General features: G+C 42.4%; 1 protein-coding gene across 1 annotated transcript in view; it reads right to left on the bottom strand.

Moving 5' to 3' along the window:
• CHRDL1 (chordin like 1) overlaps window positions 1–23,777 on the bottom strand; it is a 98,181-nt gene that overhangs the window by 34,593 nt on the left and 39,811 nt on the right. Inside the window, 2 exon segments of the mRNA XM_044305971.1 lie at window positions 11,116–11,209; window positions 15,512–15,624. Of these exon segments, the coding sequence (XP_044161906.1) occupies window positions 11,116–11,209; window positions 15,512–15,624 (207 nt within the window).

Raw genomic sequence — 23,777 nt, 5'->3', positions numbered from 1 at the left:
ATGTTTGGTGCTCAGACACGATGGAGCGTCAGTCTGGCTGCTTCAAAAGATTACATAACAATTTATTATTGTCCGCCAGAATAACTGGGACTGACTTGTCTGCATATAATAGGCTTTTTAAAATAAACATGTGAGATTAAAATTACAACAACTCAACCAAAATACCAAATATTGCAAATGTTGTAAACATGAAAGTATTCAAGTTTTCCACTTGCAGGGGTACTGCCTTAAAAAGCATCTGTCACCTTGATCAACCTTATTAAACCAGGCATGCTACCTGTTAAGGTTATTTCGCTTAGAGGGAGATCTAATAACCATGTATAAATATTTCAGGGGTCAGTTCAAAGATGTCTGCCATCATCTATTTGTACCCAGGACTGTGACGAGGGGACATCCTCTGCGTCTGGAGGAAAGAAGGTTTCTCCATCAACATAGAAGAGGATTTTTTACGGTAAGAGCAGTGAGAATATGGAACTCTCTGCCTGAGGAGGTGGTGATGGTATACTCACTAATAGATTTCAAAAGGAGCCTGGATGTATTTCTGTAGTGTAATAAAATTAGAGATTATGGTTACTAGAATTCTAGGGTCGTTGATCCACAGTTATTCTGAATGTCTGATAGGTGTTGGGAAGAATCTTTTTTCCCTAAAATTAGGAAAATTGGCTTTTACCTGATGTTTTTTTTTTCCTTCCTCTGGATGAACTTTGCAGGATAACAGGCTGAACTGGATGTATGTCTTTTTTTCAGCCTTACAAACTATGTTGCTATCATGGTGAATAAAATAAGTCCTCTATTGCTGAAAATGTAAGTACCATTGCAACATAATTATTATTTTTATGCAAAATATTGGAGCACCAAGGATCTGGCCTAGATCTTCTCAAACCAACACTACACCTCCTCCTCGTGCCAAGTAAAGGTTTAAATAAGGTTCAGGAGGGAAGGGTTCTCAATAAGAAGCTAAACACAAGAACAAGGGGACACAATCTTAAAATAGCTGGGGGTAAGATCAGGAGTCAGGAAATATTATTTTACTGAAAGAGTGGTTGAAACTTGGTACAAACTCCCATCAGATGTGGTTCAGAAATGTACGGTAAGTGAATTTAAACATGCCTGGGATTGACACATGTCTATTCTAAGATAAAGAAGAAATAATATAAGGGCAGACTAGATGGACCAGGTGGTCTTTTTTTGCTGTCAATCTTCTATGTTTCTATAACCGCTACCCCTCATCCCCGCTACCCCTACCCCCCTATAGGACCGCTATCACCGCATGCACGGTTGATCTTAGTAGGCTCTCCGGGCAGAGATCTGCACTGTCACAGGGCGCCGACTTCGCACTCCGTCCATTCAGTGCCGCCGGAGCCCTGTGATAGGTTCAAAGCGAGGACGCACGCTGCGTCCTCGTCTCCAGAGCAATGGGGGGGCGGGGAGGACCCGGTTGTGCACGCCTCCTTAGCATGGCCGGCATCCTCCGCTCCCATAGTGACTGCGAAGTGTCTGAGCGCTGAACTGGGCACTCGGCGCTCAGCTGTATGCAGGGGGATGAGTCATGTGATGCTGGCCACGTCACATGACTCCTGATCTCCCCTATTTAACAGGCAGTCTGCTGGCCACAGGTTGCCTGAGATTAAGGTCCTATACCTAGTATATACTACGTTGGCATTTCACCTTTTATTAACTTTGGCTTGTTACTTGACTTTGGATTTGCTTGCTCCTTTTGTACTTTAGTATCTCCTGGCATTTGACTTTAGCTTGTCTTTGATCTTTACTTCACTCACTTGCTCCCTTTGTCTTGTTTTTGCTTTTCCTGGTATTGACTTTCGGTTTGTTCTTTGACGCTGCTTCTGCTTGTTCCCTGGTACCGCTGTGATATCCTGGTTTTGACCTTGCTTGTTTGACCTCCCTGTGATTGTCTGTTTGTCCTTCCCTCCGCACTTACGCAGGTTAGGGATCGCCGCCCAGTTGTGCTCTGTTGCCTAGGACGGATAGTGCAAGTAGGCAGGGACAGAGGAGTGGGTGGAGTCAGGGGTACACGCTTCCTTACCCCCCGTGACATGCATTGAACAAGCTCTGATGCCATTGAAGTCTCTATCGTCTGCTCTATATTTTCCCAGTGTGTCTTTGGTTAGTGTTGGGAAAAAAAGGGAGAGGATCAAGGCTACAATCATCAGTGATGGCAGCAGATTAAATGCTGTATGTGCGGCGACTGGGCCACAGGGGTGTAGTGAGTGCACGGTGAGTGTGGTGTGCTGAATGGCTGCAGTAGTTGTACTCACTTTTCTGTAGCTCTCTGGGCCGGCATGCAGTGGAAGGGAAGACAGCACTAAATCCTCCGGGGCACTTTCTATTGCAGGGAACACCAGCCAGATGGAAGTTGAGGTGCCCTTGATGGTAATGGGTATGCTTAGGGTGCTTTGGTGGCTGAGCCCCTGTGTTTGGGACACCAGCACCGTAAGGTGCAATTAGGAGATAGAGTAGAATGATGAGAGAGGCAGTAGTTGAACCAAACAGGAACTTCACTTGTAAGTTGTAGTCTTGCAATAAGTAGCATTAAATAGCAGGACCTTGCCTTACATGAAGTTGGTAAAGATGATAAAGCTGCAAATCCCAATTAGCAGGCTCTGTGAGGTGATGTATGTAGGTTCCAGGTTAACTTATGCAGGAGTGATGATACTTTACTTGGTTCACGATCTTGCTCTGGCTATTCAGTCTTGCAATAATATGGATCCTCTGGTACTAATAGCATACAACCCAAGGGTGGTCTCCCTCATGGCAGGCAAACTCTCCATTCTTTGAAAAGGTTGTCTGAACTATAGTTCAAATAGTGCCTGGCCTTGACTCTACAATGTAGGATTACTAAATCCTGCGTCTGGATTCCAAATATTCAAGTAGCGTACCTCCTGGGCAAGGCCCAGGAGAACAGAGCAAAGTCTGCCTCCTCTCCTCCTGCCTCCTAACTACTAACCTCTGAGGCTTGTTAGAACCTCCCTCTCCCTATGCAACTGTATGGGAACTCAGGCACAAGCACATTTTTATGAAACACAATCACAGTATTAAGCAGTGTGTTTCAGGACACTGCATATGAAGAATATAACATTACATTAGTTTTTAGTATAATAAATTAGACATGCAAGGCAGGGGTAGGGCGGCTAGGGCTGGGGCAGGAGAGGCAGGCTGAGAAGCCTTCCTCTGCAGCTTACAAGTATCGCTTTTCAGCGTTCAGTACAACACTGAAGATGGAATTTCCTTATCAATGGTCTGTTAAAAGGATGCTAAGGGAAGACTTTAGAGGATGCATCTGATAATATTTAAAGAGGTTCTCCACCTTTTGTATAGGTCATCAGCATCTCATCAGTGGGAGGCCGACACCCAGGACCCCTGCCGATCAGCTATTTGAAAAGGCAGCAGCGCTGGCTTTCTCGCTGCTTCCCGCAGGCCATTGACATTATGGCTATGTCACGTGGCTGGGGGCGCAGCTCAGCCCTATTTACTTCAGAATAACAGATGCTGATGACCTATACAAAGGATAGATCATCAGTAAATAAAAAGGCGGAGAACACCTTTAACAGAATTCCCTAATAAAATATATTAGAAAAACACTTTATATCACTGCCTCTGCATGGTAAAGTTTGTTTAATCTAATGCCAGGTATACAATATTATATTTATTCCACTGCTTATAATGCTGGGGATGATCTTTGCAGTGAGATGTATTTAAATAAGTTTTAATACAAGTGATGAAATGTCACTAGGATAAAAAATTGTTTATTCATTAGTGGAAATCTGTCCGCTTGGCCTGATTCTCAGGATGAAGGAACCACAGTTCACTTGAATGGAGCAGTGCTACAGTGATTCAGCACTTCCACAAAACGAAATGCTATGGTATAACAGTATGAGAACTCCTAAAACACCTTTTAAATTAAAGATAACTACAGATGGCCTACAGCTAGCAGACCATATATCTCCAAAGTACCTTAAACATAAGTATACGGGTCAGGATGATTTTCACATTATTATTTTTTAGTTCCTGAACCAAGGATTGTAGATCATCAGTATTATTCCAGTGTTCTGCACACAGAACCCATTAAGCAGCTCTGCCTTCCCAAACCTCCTGTGACCTACACTCAGTCATCATGACTCATGTGAGTAAACGGACCAACGTGTTCAGTTCTTGATTTTTTTTTTCTGATTTGCTTTTTATTTCCAATCAGATTTCTAATCTCTGCTTTAGCCAATCTGATTGCTAGTTTCCAACTCTTCTAGATTACAGATGAGTCTGTTCAGTTTTATACTTTACAGTATTTATGATCTTTAGAAAAAGACTAAATAAGCTCAGTTCAGTTAATTCACTTAATACATAAATGTATTGCCCATTTATTGTGTATTTTTAGTTTTAGGAATTCTGCCCCTAGCTCAAGCATGTATGTTAGGCTTATTTCACATCAGTGCTATTACTTTACGTTCTCCTGCTCCGTAATAAGAGCATAAGAACAAAAATAACAAGTGTCGGAGACTAACTAAACGGAGACTAACAGATCTCCCTGACTATAATGGGATCCATTAGGTTTCCCTTTGGGAGAAAGTTTTTAGCCGAAAAAAAGTCCTGCATCCTATTTTTGACAAACTCTGTAATGGAAGCCCCAAACCGAGCCTTCAATGCAGATGTGAATGTAGCCTTACTTACAGCATTCTGCATAATAGTCTTCCACACAAATTGGGACTTGTCTCTATGGAAACAATAGATCAGAAAGGTTAAAAACAATTTGTCAGATCCTTGTTTGCCTTAATGGGTACCCTAACAAGATGGGGCACATTTAAAAACCTTCATGCAAACTGTTATATTGGGAGATTATGAGCCAATCACTTCCAGATGACTTTTCAGAATAAACTGCTGTGTGTGTGCATGAGTAATAACACTATTTATGGCGATTATATAATTTCTGCATTTTTAGCTGCTTTCCCCTCTCCAGGCTCCATTTCTACTTTTCAGTTGTCCCTAAGTTAGTGAGTAGAGACTAGCTGCGATGATGTCTCTCACAGGTGACACATGGAGGAAACAGAATAATCTGCTACTTTCTAACCTAGAATTACTATGTAGGACATTATAGATATGTTCTGTGTAGTATTGATGTGAATAAAACACTTAGTATGAACTATAACAATATTGCAAACTCAGTGTCTGGCTTGTGTCTCTGTTAAGCTCTATTCACACGTCCGTGATCAAAACCATTAGAAGGTGGTCAGTGATACATCAGTGAAGATGTCTGTGAAGGATCCATGTTGGGTTGGTGAGTCCGCTTTTTGCTGTCCGTGTGCCATCCGTGTTTCACTGACACTGCACAGCTTAAAAATAATTTTCAAAGCATCTCTACCTAATGATCCGTAAAACACGGATGCCACACAGATGGCATCCGTGTTGCATCTGTGGTTTTCACGGACCCATAGACTATAATGGGCGTTATGGATCTGTGAACACGGACAAAATAGAGCATGCTTCTGTGCTTATAACACGGACAGTGCTAAAACACAGATGTGTGAATACACATATTAAAATGAATAGGGACGTGTGCTGTCCGTAGAGAACATGTACAGCACATATCCGTGGAACATGGATGTGTGAATGAGGCTTTATTGTGATTCACAGTTCCTCTCGGTCTCCTCCCCAAAGACGTCTATGGGCAGCTGTAATTTGATCCTTCAGTGAGCTGCTAGCCTGTTTGGCCTCTCAAGATGGATTTGGCAGAGAATTCAAAGAATGTTGGTTTAGCAAAGAAGAGATAGGAAAAGAGCTGTTAATTGAAGAAAGGGGCATTTTTCTCTGATAAGGCATAACGTTTCTTATATTCACTTGCACTATTGATTTATGTAAAGTTGTGTTAAAAGTTAGTGATCATATAACTCCAACTGTAAATAAACTACCACCTCAGCAATATAAATCTGTATTATTATACCTTTCATGTACATTTTATTATAATGGCTGTTATCAATTTTAATAAACCTACATACAGAATCTACTAACTAGAATCTGTGATATTTTTCTTTGCTGCTGATTTGTGCACTATATTTCTATATTTTCTCATTTAGCGATGCAATTCTTATTCTTAACATCAAGTGTTCATTTGGCTTGTGTCCCAGACATCTGACAGCTTTGGTCAGGATATAATTGCTCATTGCGAGTTTGATTTCTGGAAATTGCAGCATGTTTCATAATCTCCATATAAAGTAAAGGTGTTTGTTGCCATTTGGAAAAGTTCAGGGGGGGAATCTATATATAGAAAGTTAATATAAAAGGTTAGAAAGCTCTATGAACTGTAAGAATGAAAGAAAGGATACATGAAAGTGCTCGTATAAGCTTTTAGTATACCCGGCAGTACTGTGGTTCATAATTATTGGAATAAACTAGGATATTTCCAGCAAACTCCTGGAGATGAGCGAATTTCTTAAAGTTTGTTTCAGGTCTAGTCACTAATTGGTCATCGGATTCAATTGGTGTCCGAATAAATTCAACCCGAACTAAAAGTGCTTTAATTGTCCTGAAACGTCCTGTATCACACTCTCCGGTCTCCTAGGACTGTCTAGGACTAGCATTAGTAATGTCAAAAAGACAGCGACATATGATGGCTATGAGTAAATGGATCGAAGCCAATGCTAACAAAGAGAGTGTTTAAAAGCACACTGCAATGTCAGATTTTAGTTTTAATTAAGAAATGATCTTAAAAGCTTCCCTTTGGCTTCATGCATGCAACCAAATCCGTTTTACTGTCTGCAAATCGCGGATCCACAAAACACGGATACCAGCCGAGTGCTTCCCACATTTTCCTCTTCAGTAGGTCTTGCATTATGTTAGAAAATAGAAATGCCTATTCTTGTCTGCAAAACGGACAATAATATAACATGTTCTATTTTTTTCTTGCAGGGAAGAAAAATGGACATATTTTTGCAGCCCCATTGAAATGAATGGTTCCGCATTTGATCCACAGATGCGGACCGAAAATATAGTCATTAGTGTTGATCGAGCACCAAAATGCTTGGGTGCTTGAGTAAAAAACTTCGGGATGCTTGGGGAGCACCCGAGCACAATGGAAGTCAATGGGAGAACCCGAGCATTAAACCAGGCACCCTCTGCTCTGAAGAGGGGAGGATGTCTGGGTCACATGAAAAGGTCAGAAATTGATGTAAACACCACTGAAGTGGTTCGGGAACAGCATGGGGAGGATGTCTGGATGCATCTTGGACTCCCAGGTCGCTGCTGGGAACAATGTTGTCCGAGTAGTACGCCAATTTAAAAAAATTTTAGAGGAAAAATTGTTAGGAAACATTCTTTCCAGTATATTTACTTGTATATAAAGTGCAAGTGCTGCCAAAAATTACAAAGAAAAGCCACTCCGATACAACCTGTATATCACATAAAGGAGGGCCTCATTCACATTGTGGTAAAATTGTTCAGGTAGTGGGACTTCTACACTCATAAAGCCTATGCACTAAGTGAAAGGGCTGCTAAAAATTACAAGGAATCGGCACTCCAATACATCCTTTATTACAAATAAAGGAGGGCATCACACACACCTTTGAAAAATTATGATTGCTGGCCTGCTGGTGACCCTCAAAAACTATAGGAGCAAGGGCCTGCCGGTGACCGTATAAAACATTAGGGGCGAGGGCCTGCTGCTGATCTGACCATCTAAAAAAATTAGGGGTGAGGGTCTGCTGCTGAGCTGACCATCTAAAACATTAGGGGTGAGGACCTGCTGCTGATGTGACCATGGAAAAAATTATGGTTGAGGGTTTGCTGGTGAGCTGACTCTCTAAAACATTCGGGACAAGGGCCTGCTGCTGATCTGATGATGGAAAAAATTATGGACGAGGGCCTGCTGCTGAGCTGACCATAGAAAAAATTATGGTTGAGGGTTTGCTGGTGAGCTGACTCTCTAAAACATTAGGGGCAAGTGCCTGCTGATCTGACCATGGAAAAAATTATGGGCGAGGGCCTGCTGCTGAGCTGACCATCTAAAACATTAGCGGCTAGTGCCTGCTGCTGATCTGACCATCGAAAAAATTAATAGTTGAGGGCCTGCTGCTGAGCTGACCATCAAAAAAACTATAGTTGAGGGTCTGCTGGTGAGCTGACCATCTAAAACATTATGGGCGAGGGCCTGCTGCTGAGCTGACCATCGAAAAAATTATGGTTGAGGGCCTGCTGCTGAGCTGACCATCGAAAAAAATAATAGTTGAGGGCCTGCTGCTGATCTGACCATCTAAAACATTATGGTTGAGGGCCTGCTGCTGAGCTGACCATCGAAAAAATTATGGTTCAGTGCCTGCTGCTGAGCTGACCATTGTAAAAACTATGGTTGAGGGCCTGCTGCTGAGCTAACCATCGAAAAAACTATAGTTGAGGATCTGCTGGTGAGCTGACTCTCTAAAACATTAGGGGCGAGTGCCTGCTGCTGATCTGACCATGGAAAAAATTATGGTTGAGGGCCTGCTGCTGAGCGGACCATCGAAAAAATTATGGTTGAGGTTCTGCTGGTGAGCTGACTCTAAAACATAAGGGGCGAGTGCCTGCTACTGATCTGACCATGGAAAAAATTATGGTTGAGGGCCTGCTGCTGAGCTGACCCTCTAAAAAGCATGTTGATATGATGAGGAGGAGGATGAGAAAAGGAAGATTGAACCATATACCTTTTTTTGTGGTGGAAGGGATGCATGGAAATACAGTGTATTCAATACACCATAAAAGCCACATTTAAAGTGCCTTTATGTTCATCTGCTTTCCTCTGGTGGAGTAGAGAAGTCAGGGGCAATTCAGACCTTGTTCATTTTGATAAGAGTCAACCTGTCAGCATTTTCAGTTCACAGTCGGATGCGCTCATCAGTTATTATGCCCCCAGCAGCACTAAATACCCGCTATGACAAAACGCTGGCGGCAGGGCAGGCCAGCACCTCCAAGGCGTAGAGCGCCAGTTCGTACTTCATGTCCAGCTTGGACACCCAATAGTTGTAAGGCACAAAGGGATTATTGAGGATGCTATGGGTACTGCCCTCCTCATCATCATCCAATAAACACTTATTTAAGCCACATTCTATTCTTATCAGTAATAATGAGTACAATGTAATAATAATATATTTTTTAAAATGCCACCAAAAGTGTACCTAGCTTTTAAGTGAATTGCTCCAGGGGCAACTACCATCTTGACATTTAAAATACTTGAATTTCTGTGTCATTAATTATAATATCTGCATGGAGAACCTAAATATTCCAGTTAATCTTAAATATGGAAAATATGGCTACAAGTTGGGCCGCCATACACAATAGATAACTATTGTATCCCTTCCGGACAACCCATATATATGTCTGCTTGACTGAGCACGCAAAGGTCCTGATAGGGAGAAAGCTGCGCTAGACTCATCTGCTCATCTCCCCAGAAGCAGAAGGTTTGGATAGTTGAAATCTTATGTCCCTCAATCCCTGCCACTGGGGGACAGTAAGGATGCCCCCATGCACATTAAATAGTCAGCTGGTCCTGCTGAAGTCGGCAGGTTTGGACAATATACATCTAAGTTTCAGAACAAAACTCAAAATAAACTTTATCCCTATCTTTTTACCAAAAAACACTCAACCAGCTACAGATCATGATTTCTATTTTGACAGAGTTACATAACATTATGGCAGAATAAGTTTTGAAGTAAAACATGTTGACATCTAACGTATTTTAAATGTTGCATTTTTATAAAATGTATAGGATAAATCTATAGGATAGGGGATAACTCTTAGATTGTGGGGGTCCTACTACTGGTGGGGGGACCACCCACTAGTCTTGAGAATAAGGACCCTGTACCCCTTGGGGCCCCTAAAATAAACAGACTGGCAGCTTGTGCATGTGAGCTGCTACTCTATTCATCTCTATGAGAGTTCTGGAAACAACTGAGTATGGGGCTTGGCTACTCTCTGGAACAGGGATGAATGGAGCAGCAACTCGCATGCCCAACCTGCCACTCAGTTCATTCGAGGGGTCTTTGAGAGGTATGGGGTACCTGTAAATATCTTATAGTCTAATATCTAATCAATCTAATAGTTATCCCCTGTCCTGTGACCCTTAAGTCTTTATTTGTTCTGTTAACTGTGGACATCTGAACAAAAAGATGAAACATTTTGGTGCTAAATATGCCCTCATGGCATTCCACGAACTTTCAATGAGAGGATAGGGTTAGAAACTCACTTCTGATGACTTTGGGTTTTCCAGGCTCTCCTATATCGATGACCTATCCTCAGGTAAGGTCATCAATATCAGATCAGCGGTGGTCCGACACCCGGCACCCCCGCCGATCAGCTGTTCACCATGTCTATGGCAAAGCAGCAGCGAGCAGAAAGAGAGAATGGAGATGGTACGTGCACCCTGCACGTGCCGTCTACTCATACAGCTGATCGGCAGAGGTGCCAGGTGTCGGCCCCCGCTGATCTGGTATTGATGACCTATCCTGAGGATAGGTTAATATAGGAGAGCCTAAAGAACCCCTTTAATTACTTTTAAAAATCAACAATTGGTTTAAATGGGTCACATGACAAGATGTGATTTGCAACATAGGATATTATGGATATTATTCCTTGACATTGTAAAGATTATTTGAGTTGCTTGAACCAGGGTGCTCTCCCCTAATGGGAATTTTGATGACAATAGAGTTGGTACATTTTTGCTGTTAAAAACGGTATGGGGTATTGGATGGACATGCGTATTTGGCACAAGTCTTAGCTTTCAACAATGTATCCCTGGTGTGGCCAACAGTGCACTAGGGGCACGTTTCACTGTGTAATGCATGGGGTTACTAATATGTGGAATTGCCCATTGCTTTATTGTAAAGGGCACCACAAAGACATTTATAGGAGCATGGGGATCTAGCAACAGTACCTGATTCAGAGCTTCATAGCAAGAACTTTTCTTATAAAAAACTATTCATTATGAAGTTAGATATTTTACAGTAATTTTATTTTGGTTTTCTACAGAAAAAATTCTGCAAAAACAGGTATCTTCCTGTGTATACTCTGCCCAATGAAATATTAAGCTAAAATATTCATGCAAAAATATAGACAGAGATATGGAATATTTTTGGAGCTTACCTGGACATCGCGGGCAGCATAGTTGTGGAGTATAGACTGGATTACCACAGTGCAGACTTGGGCATCTCACTCTACTGCACAATACATTTCCTCCCTGCAATGGAAGGTTCCCAGTCAAACTTGATGGATTAAAAATGGGTATCTTTGAAACATCTACTCAAAGATGAAGTTAAAATGTTCTTCTTGAGGGGTTGGTGCTCTGAAAGAAGAGGGGCAACATGCGTCCACACTTCACTTACCTCCAATTATATTAAGGACTGCAATTTCTTATGATACCTTATGGTACCAAAGGCCAGCATTTTATTCACCCCTTCCTAACATGAGTGGACTGTCTATAGACCCTACAGAGAACTTTACCAGTGGGATGATATCCTTGGGGCTGCCTAAGCCCTCCTCACAGCCACCAGTTGGAACATATAGATCTGATGCTCTTAGCATTAACTAATGCAGGAGCATCAGGTATTTATGTACATGGCGGGCGCCCACAGCTGCCCTCCTCGATTTAACTGCATCGCTATCCTCAGGACAGTTGAATACAGCAGCTGGGGCAGTAGTATTTTGTGCTACATTGTGGTATTTGGTTCTGGGCCATATTTGGTTCTGCTAGGGCAGTATATTTTGCTTCACTATGCTACTTGGTTCTGCTGGGGTGGTATTTTGTGTTGTACTATGGTAGTGTTGGCCCTGCGTACTTTTGTTGTCCCTGCCTACTTGTGTTGCCTCGCCTTCTGGACCCACCTACAACATGGGGGGCCATTATTTTTTTTTTTTTACAGAGCCACTTTAAGTTCCCAGTCAGTCCCTGCTTCCTATCATGCCATCCAGAGGGATACAGTAATTACAGCTTATAAAATTCCGCCCATGGATATTGCTGGTGGTTTTCCGCTAATTGGCAGTCTGCACTTCGACTTGCCATTGTTAGAAGTCCAGGAGCAGTCTGGCAGTTAGTGATAAATCAGAAGCTGTACCGGCCGCTGGTGTTTTATTAACCATATTATGGAATTTAGTAGTGAGTCCCTCTGGGTTGCAGTGTGGCAGGTGAGAATGGGGGAATCAGACACATTAATGTACTATGCTTTAATTGTCTGCACCTCCGCTGCTGCTAGCCCTGTCTTTCATTTGCAAGACAATTGTATCCCAATTCATTGATCAAAAAAACTACCTTTGGCCCAGCCAGAGTGAGGATAGGAGTGTTGGCAAACAAAAGTAATTACAAAGTACAAGAAGAAGCCTCCATATATGCCAATGGGGCTCAGTGATATGGAATGGTGCCTTGTAGCATTGGGGTTCTGGGTTTAAATCCAACTAAGGGCTCTTTCACACCTGCGTTATAGTCCGTCGTCGGGGCTCTATGCCGGAAGAATACTGATCAGGATTTTCCTAATGCATTCTGAATGGACAGTCCGTCCTTCAGGATGCATCAGGATGTCTTCCGTTCCGGAACGGAACGTTTTTTGGCCGCAGCAAATAGCGCAGCATGCTGCGCTTTTTGCTCCGGCCAAAAATCCGGAACACTTGCCGCAAGGCCGGATCCGGAATGAATGCCCATTGAAAGGCATTGATCCGGATCCGGCCTTAAGCTAAACGTCGTTTCGGCGCATTGCCGGATGCGACGTTTAGCTTTTTCTCAATGGTTACCATGGCTGCCGGGACGCTAAAGTCCCGGCAGCCATGGTAAAGTGCAGTGGGGAGCGGGGAGCAGCATACTTACCGTCCGTGCGGCTCCCGGGGCGCTCCAGAGTGACGTCAGGGCGCCCCAAGCGCATGGATCACGTGATCGCATGGACACGTCATCCATGCGCATGGGGCGCTCTGACGTCATTCTGGAGCGCCCCGGGAGCCGCACGGATGGTAAGTATGCTGCTCCCCCGCTCCCCACTACTACTATGGCAACCAGGACTTTAATAGCGTCCTGGGTGCCATAGTAACACTGAAAGCATTTTGAAGACGGATCCGTCTTCAAATGCTTTCAGTACACTTGCGTTTTTCCGGATCCGGCGTGTAATTCCGGCAAGTGGAGTACACGCCGGATCCGGACAACGCAAGTGTGAAAGAGGTTTCCTCCTTCGCACTAAACACGTACTGACAGGGAATCTAGATTGCGAGTGATGAAAATGTCTTTAAAGCGATCAGAAATATGTTGGTGCCAAATAAGCAAGAGAAAGAAATATTATACAGTATATGTATTTAACTCACTGGAGCTGGTGAATTACTTGGTAACTACTCCAGTTCGCCAACACTCCTTGCCTCTCTCTGGCTGGGCGAAAGGTATTTTTTGTTCAATGAACGCCTTAGGGTACTTTCACATTTGCGTTAGAAGAATCCGGCAGACAGTTCCGTTGCCGGAACTGCCTGCCGGATCTGGAAATCTGTATGCAAACAGATATCATTTGTTTCCGGATCTGGAGGCGGATCCGTCTGACAAATGCATTGCAATACCGGATCTGTCTCTCCGGTGTAATCTGGAAAAACGGATCCAGTATTTATCTTTTTCACAGATTTAAAGGTCTACGCATGCACAGACCGGGAAACCAGATCAGTTTTTCCAGAACACTTGGTACCGGATCCGGCATTAATACATTTCAATGGAAAATAATACCGGATCCGGCATTCCGGCAAGTGCTCCGGAATTTTGGCCGGCCAAAATACCATAAAAGGGACTGAAGTGAAGACATCCTAAAGCATACTGAATGGATTTCTTTCCATTCAGAATGCATTGGAACAAAATTGAGGCCCTATGACGGAACACGATACCGGGATACTTTAACACTAGTGTGAAAGTAGCCTTAACATGATGAAAAATAGGATGACGTGCATAAACTGTTCATCAAAGGCTGGGCTAACGCTGAAGTCGTAGAAACAGCTGCTGAGCCCTGCTAACCGAGTACTGACAGCTAACCAATAAAGCTATCTTTATTACTGCGCCACCTAGTATCTGCAGAGTTGTATTGCTGACAAGCATACAGAAAAAAAAAAAAAAAAAAAGTATAACGCAAAATTGCTCTTTATTTTCAGAATAGCTCATCTCGCGCCACTCGTGTCAGGATTTGTCGACCCACAAGGTCAGTTTAGGGGGAGGACACATACAGTATGTCAGCTTTAAAAAAATTACAAATACATAGAGAACTGTCTCATACTATAGCAGGACAGCAAGGGACAATCAAATTCTCAACAAACCGTAGACCTGACAATCTTTGTGCGGACCTCAGACTCTATGGGCTTCTAAGGGGAGCAATACCAATTATAACACTCAGTTGGCATTTTTTGGGTTTTCCACCTTCCTGTCCTCACTTGCTGACCACTACATGTTATTGACTATGATGCTACCAGCTGACAAATTGGCCTGTACAACTGCCCATTGCTTAGTGAATCATTTGTTCTGTTGTGTAAACTTTTGCTCATGCTTTTTAAGTTGCAGTTATTCACAGTGGTGGCTCAATGGGTAGCTCTGTTGCCTTGAAGCACTGGAGCCCTCAACATCTGCATGGGGTTTGCATGTTCTCCCATTTCAACATGTGTAATGTAATAAAAGCCTTAAAGTAATGCTTTGCTTCCCTTGCAACAATCTGGACCTCCTAATAGCGCTGATTGTAGTATTTGCCATTATCAGTTCATTTTTGAGGGGGCAGTGTTCCTTGAATACCATAGAACTGTTGTGGCACTCTTGAAAATGCCACCTAAGGAGCCTTAATAAACTTTGCTTGGCATTTCACACTTCTTCTCTCTCCTTGTAAGATTACATACTGTTGAAACGCTTATTACAGTAGCTCTAGAATGTAGGAGGATATTTGTAAAAACTGCAGTACAGCAATTGTTCTGATACAAGAAATACTGTAGAACAGGTGAAGACAACAAGGGAAAGTACAAAGCTACTAGCTAAATATACTTATCCAAAGGTGGGCATTTCAGAAGAAGAAGTGAACATTTGCTATCAAAACTAAAATTTCTGATATCACAGAGTCATTATATGGATTCTTAAACTGTACATAATCTATACCTTCCAAGATTTGGAAACCCAAAATATGTATGGCTCACCCTTCACTAAATATTTCATGACTGTATTTACTGCCACCAAAGTTCCCAAGAGTGAGCCACAAATGCCCATATGAGAGTGCCATTCACGGATGACTTTGTCAATGTCGGTCAATGTAGCTACTTATATCCCATGTTATAATATAACATAGACTTGGCAGGGAGGAGTCTGCAGCACGAGCAATCACCAGCGACCACAGGGAACATCAGAACGCTGCAACTTTAATTTAATGACTTCAACTGGAATGTAATATAATAGCTATTGTCAGCAATGGACCTTGGTGACGACGCATCATGTGACATGGTTTACATTAGCAGGATTATAAACTCCTATGTAACACAATATACAACTGTAAAATATTACCTCACGGCACAGACAGTTAACACAATACACAAGTCCATATGGTTCCAGGTAAGGGTGCCATCTCTCGCCAATTCGATATTTTCTGTCTTGGAAGACACAGTATGTCTCTGAATCTACAGGGATGACAGAGGCAGCCTTCAGTTACATCCTCAAGCTTCAGTGCACATCAGTGGTTAAGAGATGGTTTGGCTAGAGTCAGGATTCTCATGATTGTGACTGCTCTCCACTATTAAAAGCTGTGCATAGAAAGTTAATGAAATATTCGTGTGGGTTCTCTGGTTTGTGTTTCTTGGCTTTTCAATAAGAGCCTTTAATGTTCCTGGTCTCTGGAGCCTGAAAAAATCTAAAGGGAACACAGTCTGTAGGTATTGGTGACTACTGGGAATACTCCATAAACTGGACCACAGAAGAACAGTCTATTAGATCCAGCAATTGGAGGTAACCCCAAAGCTGTCAGCACCTCTGACTGTGAAGTCTTCAAAACGGCCAAACACTTTAACTGAAAGAAAACCTTTCACACATTGGCAGCTTAAACTCAGTCTAATGCCAAGAAATGAGAGAAAGCAGCTGAGAAGCATATACCTACACATGAGATACAGCTTAGACAGAAGAATGATATGTTAGCATGCAAACATGAAAGATAAACATTACAATGAAGAATAAATAGAAGGTGCTTGACCCCTAGACTTGTAAACCTTGATGAAGATCTCTAGTGGATCCACATTTTTCATGGCATGCAAAAAGCTTAGCTTTTCTCCAGTAGAAATTATAATTAATCCTCTAATATCTAATCACCATTATTGGTTGCACCATAACTCAATTCATAATCTCCACCTATGTGACTGTGTTACATGGGGGTTGTATATTCAACCCCCTTTGCAAATAGGTCTAGGCTATCAACTCTGTACTTTTTAAAGGGCAACTGTCTTTTTTTTTAATTTGCTAGTTTATTAGAGCTAGGCATGTATACCTGAGTTAGATTGCCAAAAGATCTGTAATTACCTTATAATAACAGCTTTTATTAATGTCCTATGTCCCTTTCCACTGGTCCCTAAAAAGACCGTTGCCATGGCTTGTCTGTCTTCCCTTTAGAATAAACAGAAGACAGAGGGGCATTGCATGCCTGCATTAGGCTTCAGAGTGAGGAGGCGTGTCTCTCAGTAATCCAATCTGATTGGCTGGTAGGGAGATGCTGGCTATAGCAAGTGTGTATGGGAAGTGAGGAAAGGTAGTTGTGGCCTGAGAGCAGCAACTGGCAGAGGAGCCATCTTGAGAAGATCCACATGTTGTAGGGGTTAAAAAAAACATAACTAAGGGGAAAACTCAAGGAAAACTGTGGTTTGTGAATACACAAGATTGCTTTATGCATAATGCTGCTGCAGCAGTAACATATGCTAAAAAACATGACACTTTACACTTTAAGTTACTAAACAATTCTGAAGAGCTGAAATAGACCGTAAAGTGTTAGCTCAACTAAAGGCTGAGATGTGTCTAACTTTATGTCCAGCAATTTGTAAGAAATTAATTTTTACAAATGTATTGTGTCTCTTCTTGCCATGATGTTTTTGCCTATTTTGTCCTCCGAGGATACATGAATGAATGGGTTCTGTGTACATGTTAAAAAGGCAGTATAAGAATTCCATCCCCTTTGTCTACCTAACCATGCAGAAACAGCGTTGTGGCTATATATACTAGACTTACAAAAATGCAGACGGGAAGACACAAGAATTCTTTCAATATGCTTGCAATACAATATGATGTCTAGTAGCTGTATCTGACATTGTCACTAGAGAAAGTTCCCTACATAGTTGAAAATGGCTGTCAGTGTTTATCTAGAGGAGACAATGTTGACTCAACATGGTATGACAAATCTGATGACAAGTGAAAGATAGTATAGATGAAAATTATACAGCTCAATAAATGTTAAAGGGGTTGTCTCACTTCAGCAAATAGCATTATGTAGAGGAAGTTAATACAAGGCACTTACTAATGTATTATGATTGTACATATTGCCTCCTTTGCTGGCTAGATTCATTTTTCCATCACTTTATATACACTTCTCGTTTACATGGTTATGACCACCCTGCAATCCAACAATGGTGGCTGTGCTTGCACACTATAGGAAAAAGTGCCGGCCTTTGCACACTCCAACGTTACCAGCCAGTAGAGAGGCATGCGGCCACCGCTGCTGGATTACAGGGTGGTCGTAACCATGGAAACAAGAAGTGTATAATATCATGGAAAAATGAATCAATCCAGCAAATGAGGCAATATGGACAATCACAATACATTAGAAAGTATATTGTATTAATTGTGTCTACATGATAAATGTCATTTTCTGAAGTGAGAGAACCCCTTTAATCCTATTTTCATATTTGGTAATCCAGAAGCATCCTGTTTCTAAAGATGATAATTAGAGTAACTTACAGAATAAAGCATTTATATCAAAGTAATATAGATAAATAGTGATCATAAGATCTTCCAAAAAGCAAGGGTGCTGAAAAACAAATGGCCAGATACAAAACAAAATAAGACAGAGGAGACAGACAGTATATACGGTATATACTGTAATATTCTACACACGTGTATTGAAATAAGGCAATTCTTTCTTGTATATACAGGAGTATAAATTATAACACACATGCAACAAAGTAAAAATGCCAAGAACAAAACAAAGGGATTGTCCATGTTAAGGACCCCCGAATAGCCCAAATCAAGCATGATTATGTGTATCTGTAATTTCAAGTGTCCATATCAATAGTACAAACTTAGAGAACAAACTTTGTAATATATCTTATTAGAGAAAAATGTCTCTTTCTCCACTTATCAGACTCATGTTCCCTCACCACTGTCTGGCACACTGATAAATCACTCTGAAACTCATTAATAAAATCTCTCTTTAGTTAAGAAGCAATGATGAAGATGGATTATGAGCCTCATTGAGAGGGCAGCTGCTGCCCATAGATGTCTATGGAGAGGAGAAAGAAGGAGCTACAGCAGATAGATAAAGCGAGATACACAGATCCTGCTAGTGAATGTTCTTCTATCTCAACCCAGTGCTGGGTTAATTATAACCTTGCACAGTACTGCTGTATAATGTCTTCCATGATGCTGTTGCTTCTTAATGAAAAAGTATGTGAGAGAGATGTAGAGGAGCAGGATCCCATCTACTCACTGTGTGCTGTTGCTGTGTAAGGGAGTGATTTAGAGCAGCTAATGTCCACCACACTGAAGCTGAGTTCCAAAACAATTGCCAATTACAGACAGAGCCTGTGGGGGGATAAAATCAATCCCTAGCTATGTCCTGGTAACCAGTCCTCTCCAGGCTGATATTCTATACAGTGCCTTCTGATCCCAGGGACACCCATTTGGAGGCCTAAACCGACCCAAATTGTATTGGCTCCCCTCTGGGCTGATGCATCTCCTAACCCCACAGACTTCCCTAGAGTTGACTCCTTTCAGTTCTGATAACAGTCTCAGCTTATACCAACTGCCTGCAAAGAGTTCTAGAAGCTGTTATTCTCTCTGGCAGAAAAAATTCTGAGCCCACTTCTCTATAGCAGTAATGGTTCCCTCTGTCAGCTTACTATCTGCTTCCTGATGACATTCTCTCTCTCTCATTGTTGGGGAACACCATAATGTCAGCTCTTGCCTATAAATCCCTACAACACAGCATTTCCATATGCTCCTTGTCACTGTTTTCCCATTCCTCCAGCCTACTGACATTTGCTCGCTATTTACAAGCCCACTCCAGCCTCCAGCCCACCAATACTCTCACAGTTGACAAGCTCAGGCCTAAGGCTTACATAGACCAACAACCATTGTTGGACTGGGGCTCATTGTTCCCACCAGAGGAAATTATTCTCAGGGCCCAATTCCTATATAATCAATAGACCCTAGTGGCAAGTGATAGGCTTCATAGGCAACCTTAAATAGGATTTTTCTCCTGAACTTTTGGGGCCCACTTTGGCTTCAGACACAATCCGACCCTGCCAACAACATATTTTCAAGATACCTCATGTTTACACTCCTCCTAGTGCCACTAGCCTGGAGGATTGGATCAGAAGATGGTAGTGGCTCTGGTTCCAAAAATTTGTGGTGATAATCTTGCACATGTACAGAGGAGTTGACTGGCAGATTTTAGCAACTCGCAGGATGAGCAGGCAGGATGAATTCTGGCTAGCTTCTGATATCGCAGAAAGAGGGACGGTCATGAAGGAGCAAAAGGCTGCCCTGGAAACTTGTGTAATGGTGGACCTGAGCTCTTAATGGAGGCAGGCTTGGGCACTCACAAGAGGAAGGCTAGGGCTCCAACAACCTTTAATAATGCCCCACTGGACACTTAGAAGGTGAATTAGTATATCACACAAACTTCATTTTTTGACAATCGGAAAGAGCGACAGCCATATCAAAAGTACAGTTTTCATGATGTCAAACTGACCTAACATGCATCGCCATTTGGTAGATATGCTCAAAAGAGCTGACAGATTTCCTTTAAACATTGCAAAGTGGCCCAGTTACCCAAGAGGGTAGTGCAGGTGGCAATGGCGTTATCTCTTATTGTGGTGTAATACTTCCCTGATGCAGGGGTATTGGGGCCAGTAGCCCCATTACACCTGAAGTTTATAACCTTATGGTCTACCAGTGTCAGTACTCTCACAACCTGAGCTGGGGCAAAGACAAGAACCAGACATTTCTGTTTGTCAATAGAACAGGGCACTATAACAACTAAAAGCATATGTCCCACTCCACGTCACCACTAACTCTCAGCATGGAAGCCTTTTTACTTCTATTTAGACAAAAATCACCAAAAATCTAAAAGTATCATTTGGATCTGCAGGGGGGATGGCATTTCTATAGTTTGTGGTTTTTTTTACAGTATAGATAAAGGATCATCAACCACCGCCACTCCAGATGTTGTGAAACTTCAACTCCCAGCATGCTCCACTCACTTATATGGGAGTTCTAAGAACAGCCAAGCAAGAGTGCATGCTGGGAGTTGCAGTTTCACCACACCTGGAGTGCTGAAGGTTGCTGACCCCTGGTGCAAATGCTAAATGGCTTTTTCGAGATTTTGATATTGATGAACTATCCTCAGGATAGGTCTTCAATATCTGATTGGTGGGATTCTCAGCACCTCCGCCGATTAATTCTTTGAAGAGGCCATCAGTCACATGGCCTAGGCGCAGCTTAGTCCCATTCAAGTGAATAGGCCTTAGCTGCAACACGAAGCACAGCTGCTATACAATGTATGATACTGTGCTTGGCAAGCTTTGATGAAACCACATTGCTCACCAGAGAGCTGCGGCCTCCTCAAACAGCTGTTTGTCGTGGATGCCAAGAGTTACTAATCAAATATTGATGGCCTACATATCTCAGGGACATAGGGACGTGATGACGTAGGCAAGCTGCGTCACGCCCTTCCTCTCTTCTCCTCCGCGTCCTGTCGCATCTCCTGCTGATGGTGGGACTTGCTCTCAAGCCTCAGTCCGTCTGTGGGTCTATCTGTGGCGGTCGTGTTTCCTGATGATAGCGGTTTTCAGTGCTGACTACTTTGAAGGTTGGTGGGCCAGCCTTCCGTTGGATGCTCTGCTGCCTGGATGTACGGGGCTCTTCTATGTCTCGCTGTTCCCTCCGCATGAAGGTCCCCTCTGGTCCAAATTGAGCCTGGAGTTCTCAGAGGGCTTTCCCCTTGTCTTACATTTCTAGGGGGTTGTCTGGCCCTGTGCCCTCTGCCTGTCACCGTCTTCTGGACTCCATTGATTCTGATCCTGCTATCGGTGCACCTGCCGATCCTGTCATTCTGCCTCCGAGTCTCGTGGATTTCTTTGCTGGTTCCCCTTCTGTGCTGTGTGTGCTGCGCCTCGGGGATCTGCAGTAGTCTGCCTGATCTTTCACAAGAAGATTGGTGAGGTCTTTCTAATTTGGCACTCATTTTTGCTGTTCCTTCTACTCCTGTGTTGTGTTTGGGCTTTTTACAAGTAGCTTACTAGGAGTGTAAAGAGGGAAGGAAAAAGAAGAAAAAGGAGAACAAAAGGCAAAAAAAAAAAAGAAGGGAAAAAAGGAAGAAAAATAAGGAAAATCTATAGAAAGGAAAACAAAAGAATCAAACGAAAAGAGAGGGGAAAAAGGTGTGCAAAAAAAAAAATGGGGAAAAAAATGGTCCCTAAGCAAAATAGACGCTCAGCTGATTTTTCTGTGTTAAAAACAGGCCAGAAACCTGTGGAATCTACAAAGATTTAACACTTTTTATAATGTCCAAAGATCAGCACGAGAACAGGACAAAAAGGGATGCAGGATATTAATCCTAAAAAAAATTATAACAATTCCCCAACTATGTTGGAGGAAATATTGGATGAACATCCCCAAGGTGAGGTGATGGAGAGAGTGGAGGAAGGAGATCTACTTAGTGCAGATTCTTCCCCTTTAAAAGAAATATTGATGGCAGTTAAAAAAAATGGGGAATTAATACATGATATTTCAATGCAGTTCGGGACAATCCAGTCCGATGTGGCCCTTATAAGGGATGAGGTTTTGAAGATTCGGGACAGAGTTACTAATATAGAAAAGTCAGTGGACGCTCTACAGAATGAACCTAAAACAGCTAAAACTGAAATCTCCACCTTAAAGATAGACCCTAACATGCTAAAAAAAATGTGGTAGATCTGGAGGACAGATGTAATGTGAGAATTCTGGGGCTACCTGAGGGCACAGAGGAAAATAATCTGGGTCAGTTGATTTTGGAGAAGTTCGGAAAGGAAAATTTTCTGAGGGTAAACCAATTCCTGGAAGGAAGCCACGGGTACTTTTGGTGAAGATATTGGCCTCACGAGATAGAGATATGATATTAAGAAGGGCGAGGGGGTGTCCTCCCATGTTATACAACGGGAACAGACTGTCCTTTTTCCCGGACTTTTCTAAGGAGATCCAAAAAAGAGACAGTTTTACTGCGGTTAAAAAACGTCTACAGGAAAAGGATATTAAATACTCATTTGTTTATCCAGCCAAACTTCAGGTTATCTTTAATGATGGAACAAATTTTTTTTTACTCTTCTGATCTTGCCAGGGATTGGCTTGATCGGAATAATATTTAATTAGTTCTGTTTCTTTTTCTTTGTTATGGTTTTTCTATTCTTCTTTTTTTGCCTGGGGGTAGGGGCGGGGCTGCGGGGGAGTGAGAGGGGGAAGGATGGTCCTAGCAGAGATGTGGCGGATATGGCGGATGAAGAAGATTGGGATGTAGGGAGGGTATTTGGGGAGGGTTGCGATGTGTCTTATAGAATAGGGGGAGGAGGGTTGGGTATATTGGAAACTCCCTTAGTTTGGGACTTTGTTGGCTAATATAATGTCAGTTAGAATCTTAACCTGGAATGTTTGGGGTCTGGGTGATAAAGTAAAGAGACCAGCTGTTTTCACCAAGAGACAAGCGATGGTCTGCTTGGTGGAGACTCATTTCACTGAGGAGACTTCCCTGCGGATCAACAGAGGATGGGCTGCGCAGACCTATCACGCTAATTTTACTAGCTATTCTAGAGGAGTGGTGGTCCTTATTCAGAGGGCGATTGATTTTGTCTCTGAGGCATCCTCTGTTGACAAGCAGGGGAGATTTGTCTTTTTATTTGTTGGGAAACTATGTATTCTGGCCTTTGTTTATATTCCATCTCCTTTTTCCTTATATGTACTGAACTCTGTTAACTTTTATGGAACAATGGCCTGAATGCCCCTCATTAGCTATCAGGAACTTTAATTGTGTCATTAATCCCACTACAGATAGGATTTCTATGGATGGGGACTGCCGTACCCCTGCCCTGGGCTCGCCCTTAGCACAGTTTTGTCTGGAATCTGGCTTTAGGGATGTGTGGGGATTCTTAGGGCAAGGGAGAAGAGCTTACTCTTGCATAAGCAAAGCTGGAAAGTCTATGTCTAGGATAGTTCTGGCCTTAATAATTGAAACATTAAGTTATGTAACACTGATGAAAAATTAGGCCAGGTCTCTCTCAGACCATGTACCTCTCTTCCTTGAGCTTTGCATGGCCCATGATAGAGATATGAGGTAAGACCCCCGTTTAGATTAAACCCTTATTGGATGTCCCTAATGGATAATCATGAAGTAATACAACTGGAAATTGTGCAATTTGGGGATATTAACCATAATTCAGCTAAAACCCAAGTAGTGTGGGATGCATTTAAGGCCATTATGAGGGGGATTTTGGTCAGTAACATTGCTAACTTAAGGAAAGGCTATGGTATTAAGGAGAAGGCTTTA

Source organism: Bufo gargarizans, chromosome 9 (genome assembly GCF_014858855.1).
Source record: "Bufo gargarizans isolate SCDJY-AF-19 chromosome 9, ASM1485885v1, whole genome shotgun sequence".
Lineage (NCBI taxonomy): Eukaryota > Metazoa > Chordata > Amphibia > Anura > Bufonidae > Bufo > Bufo gargarizans.
Note: the sequence above shows the minus strand (reverse complement) of the source record. Positions and strands in the feature narration are given on the sequence as shown.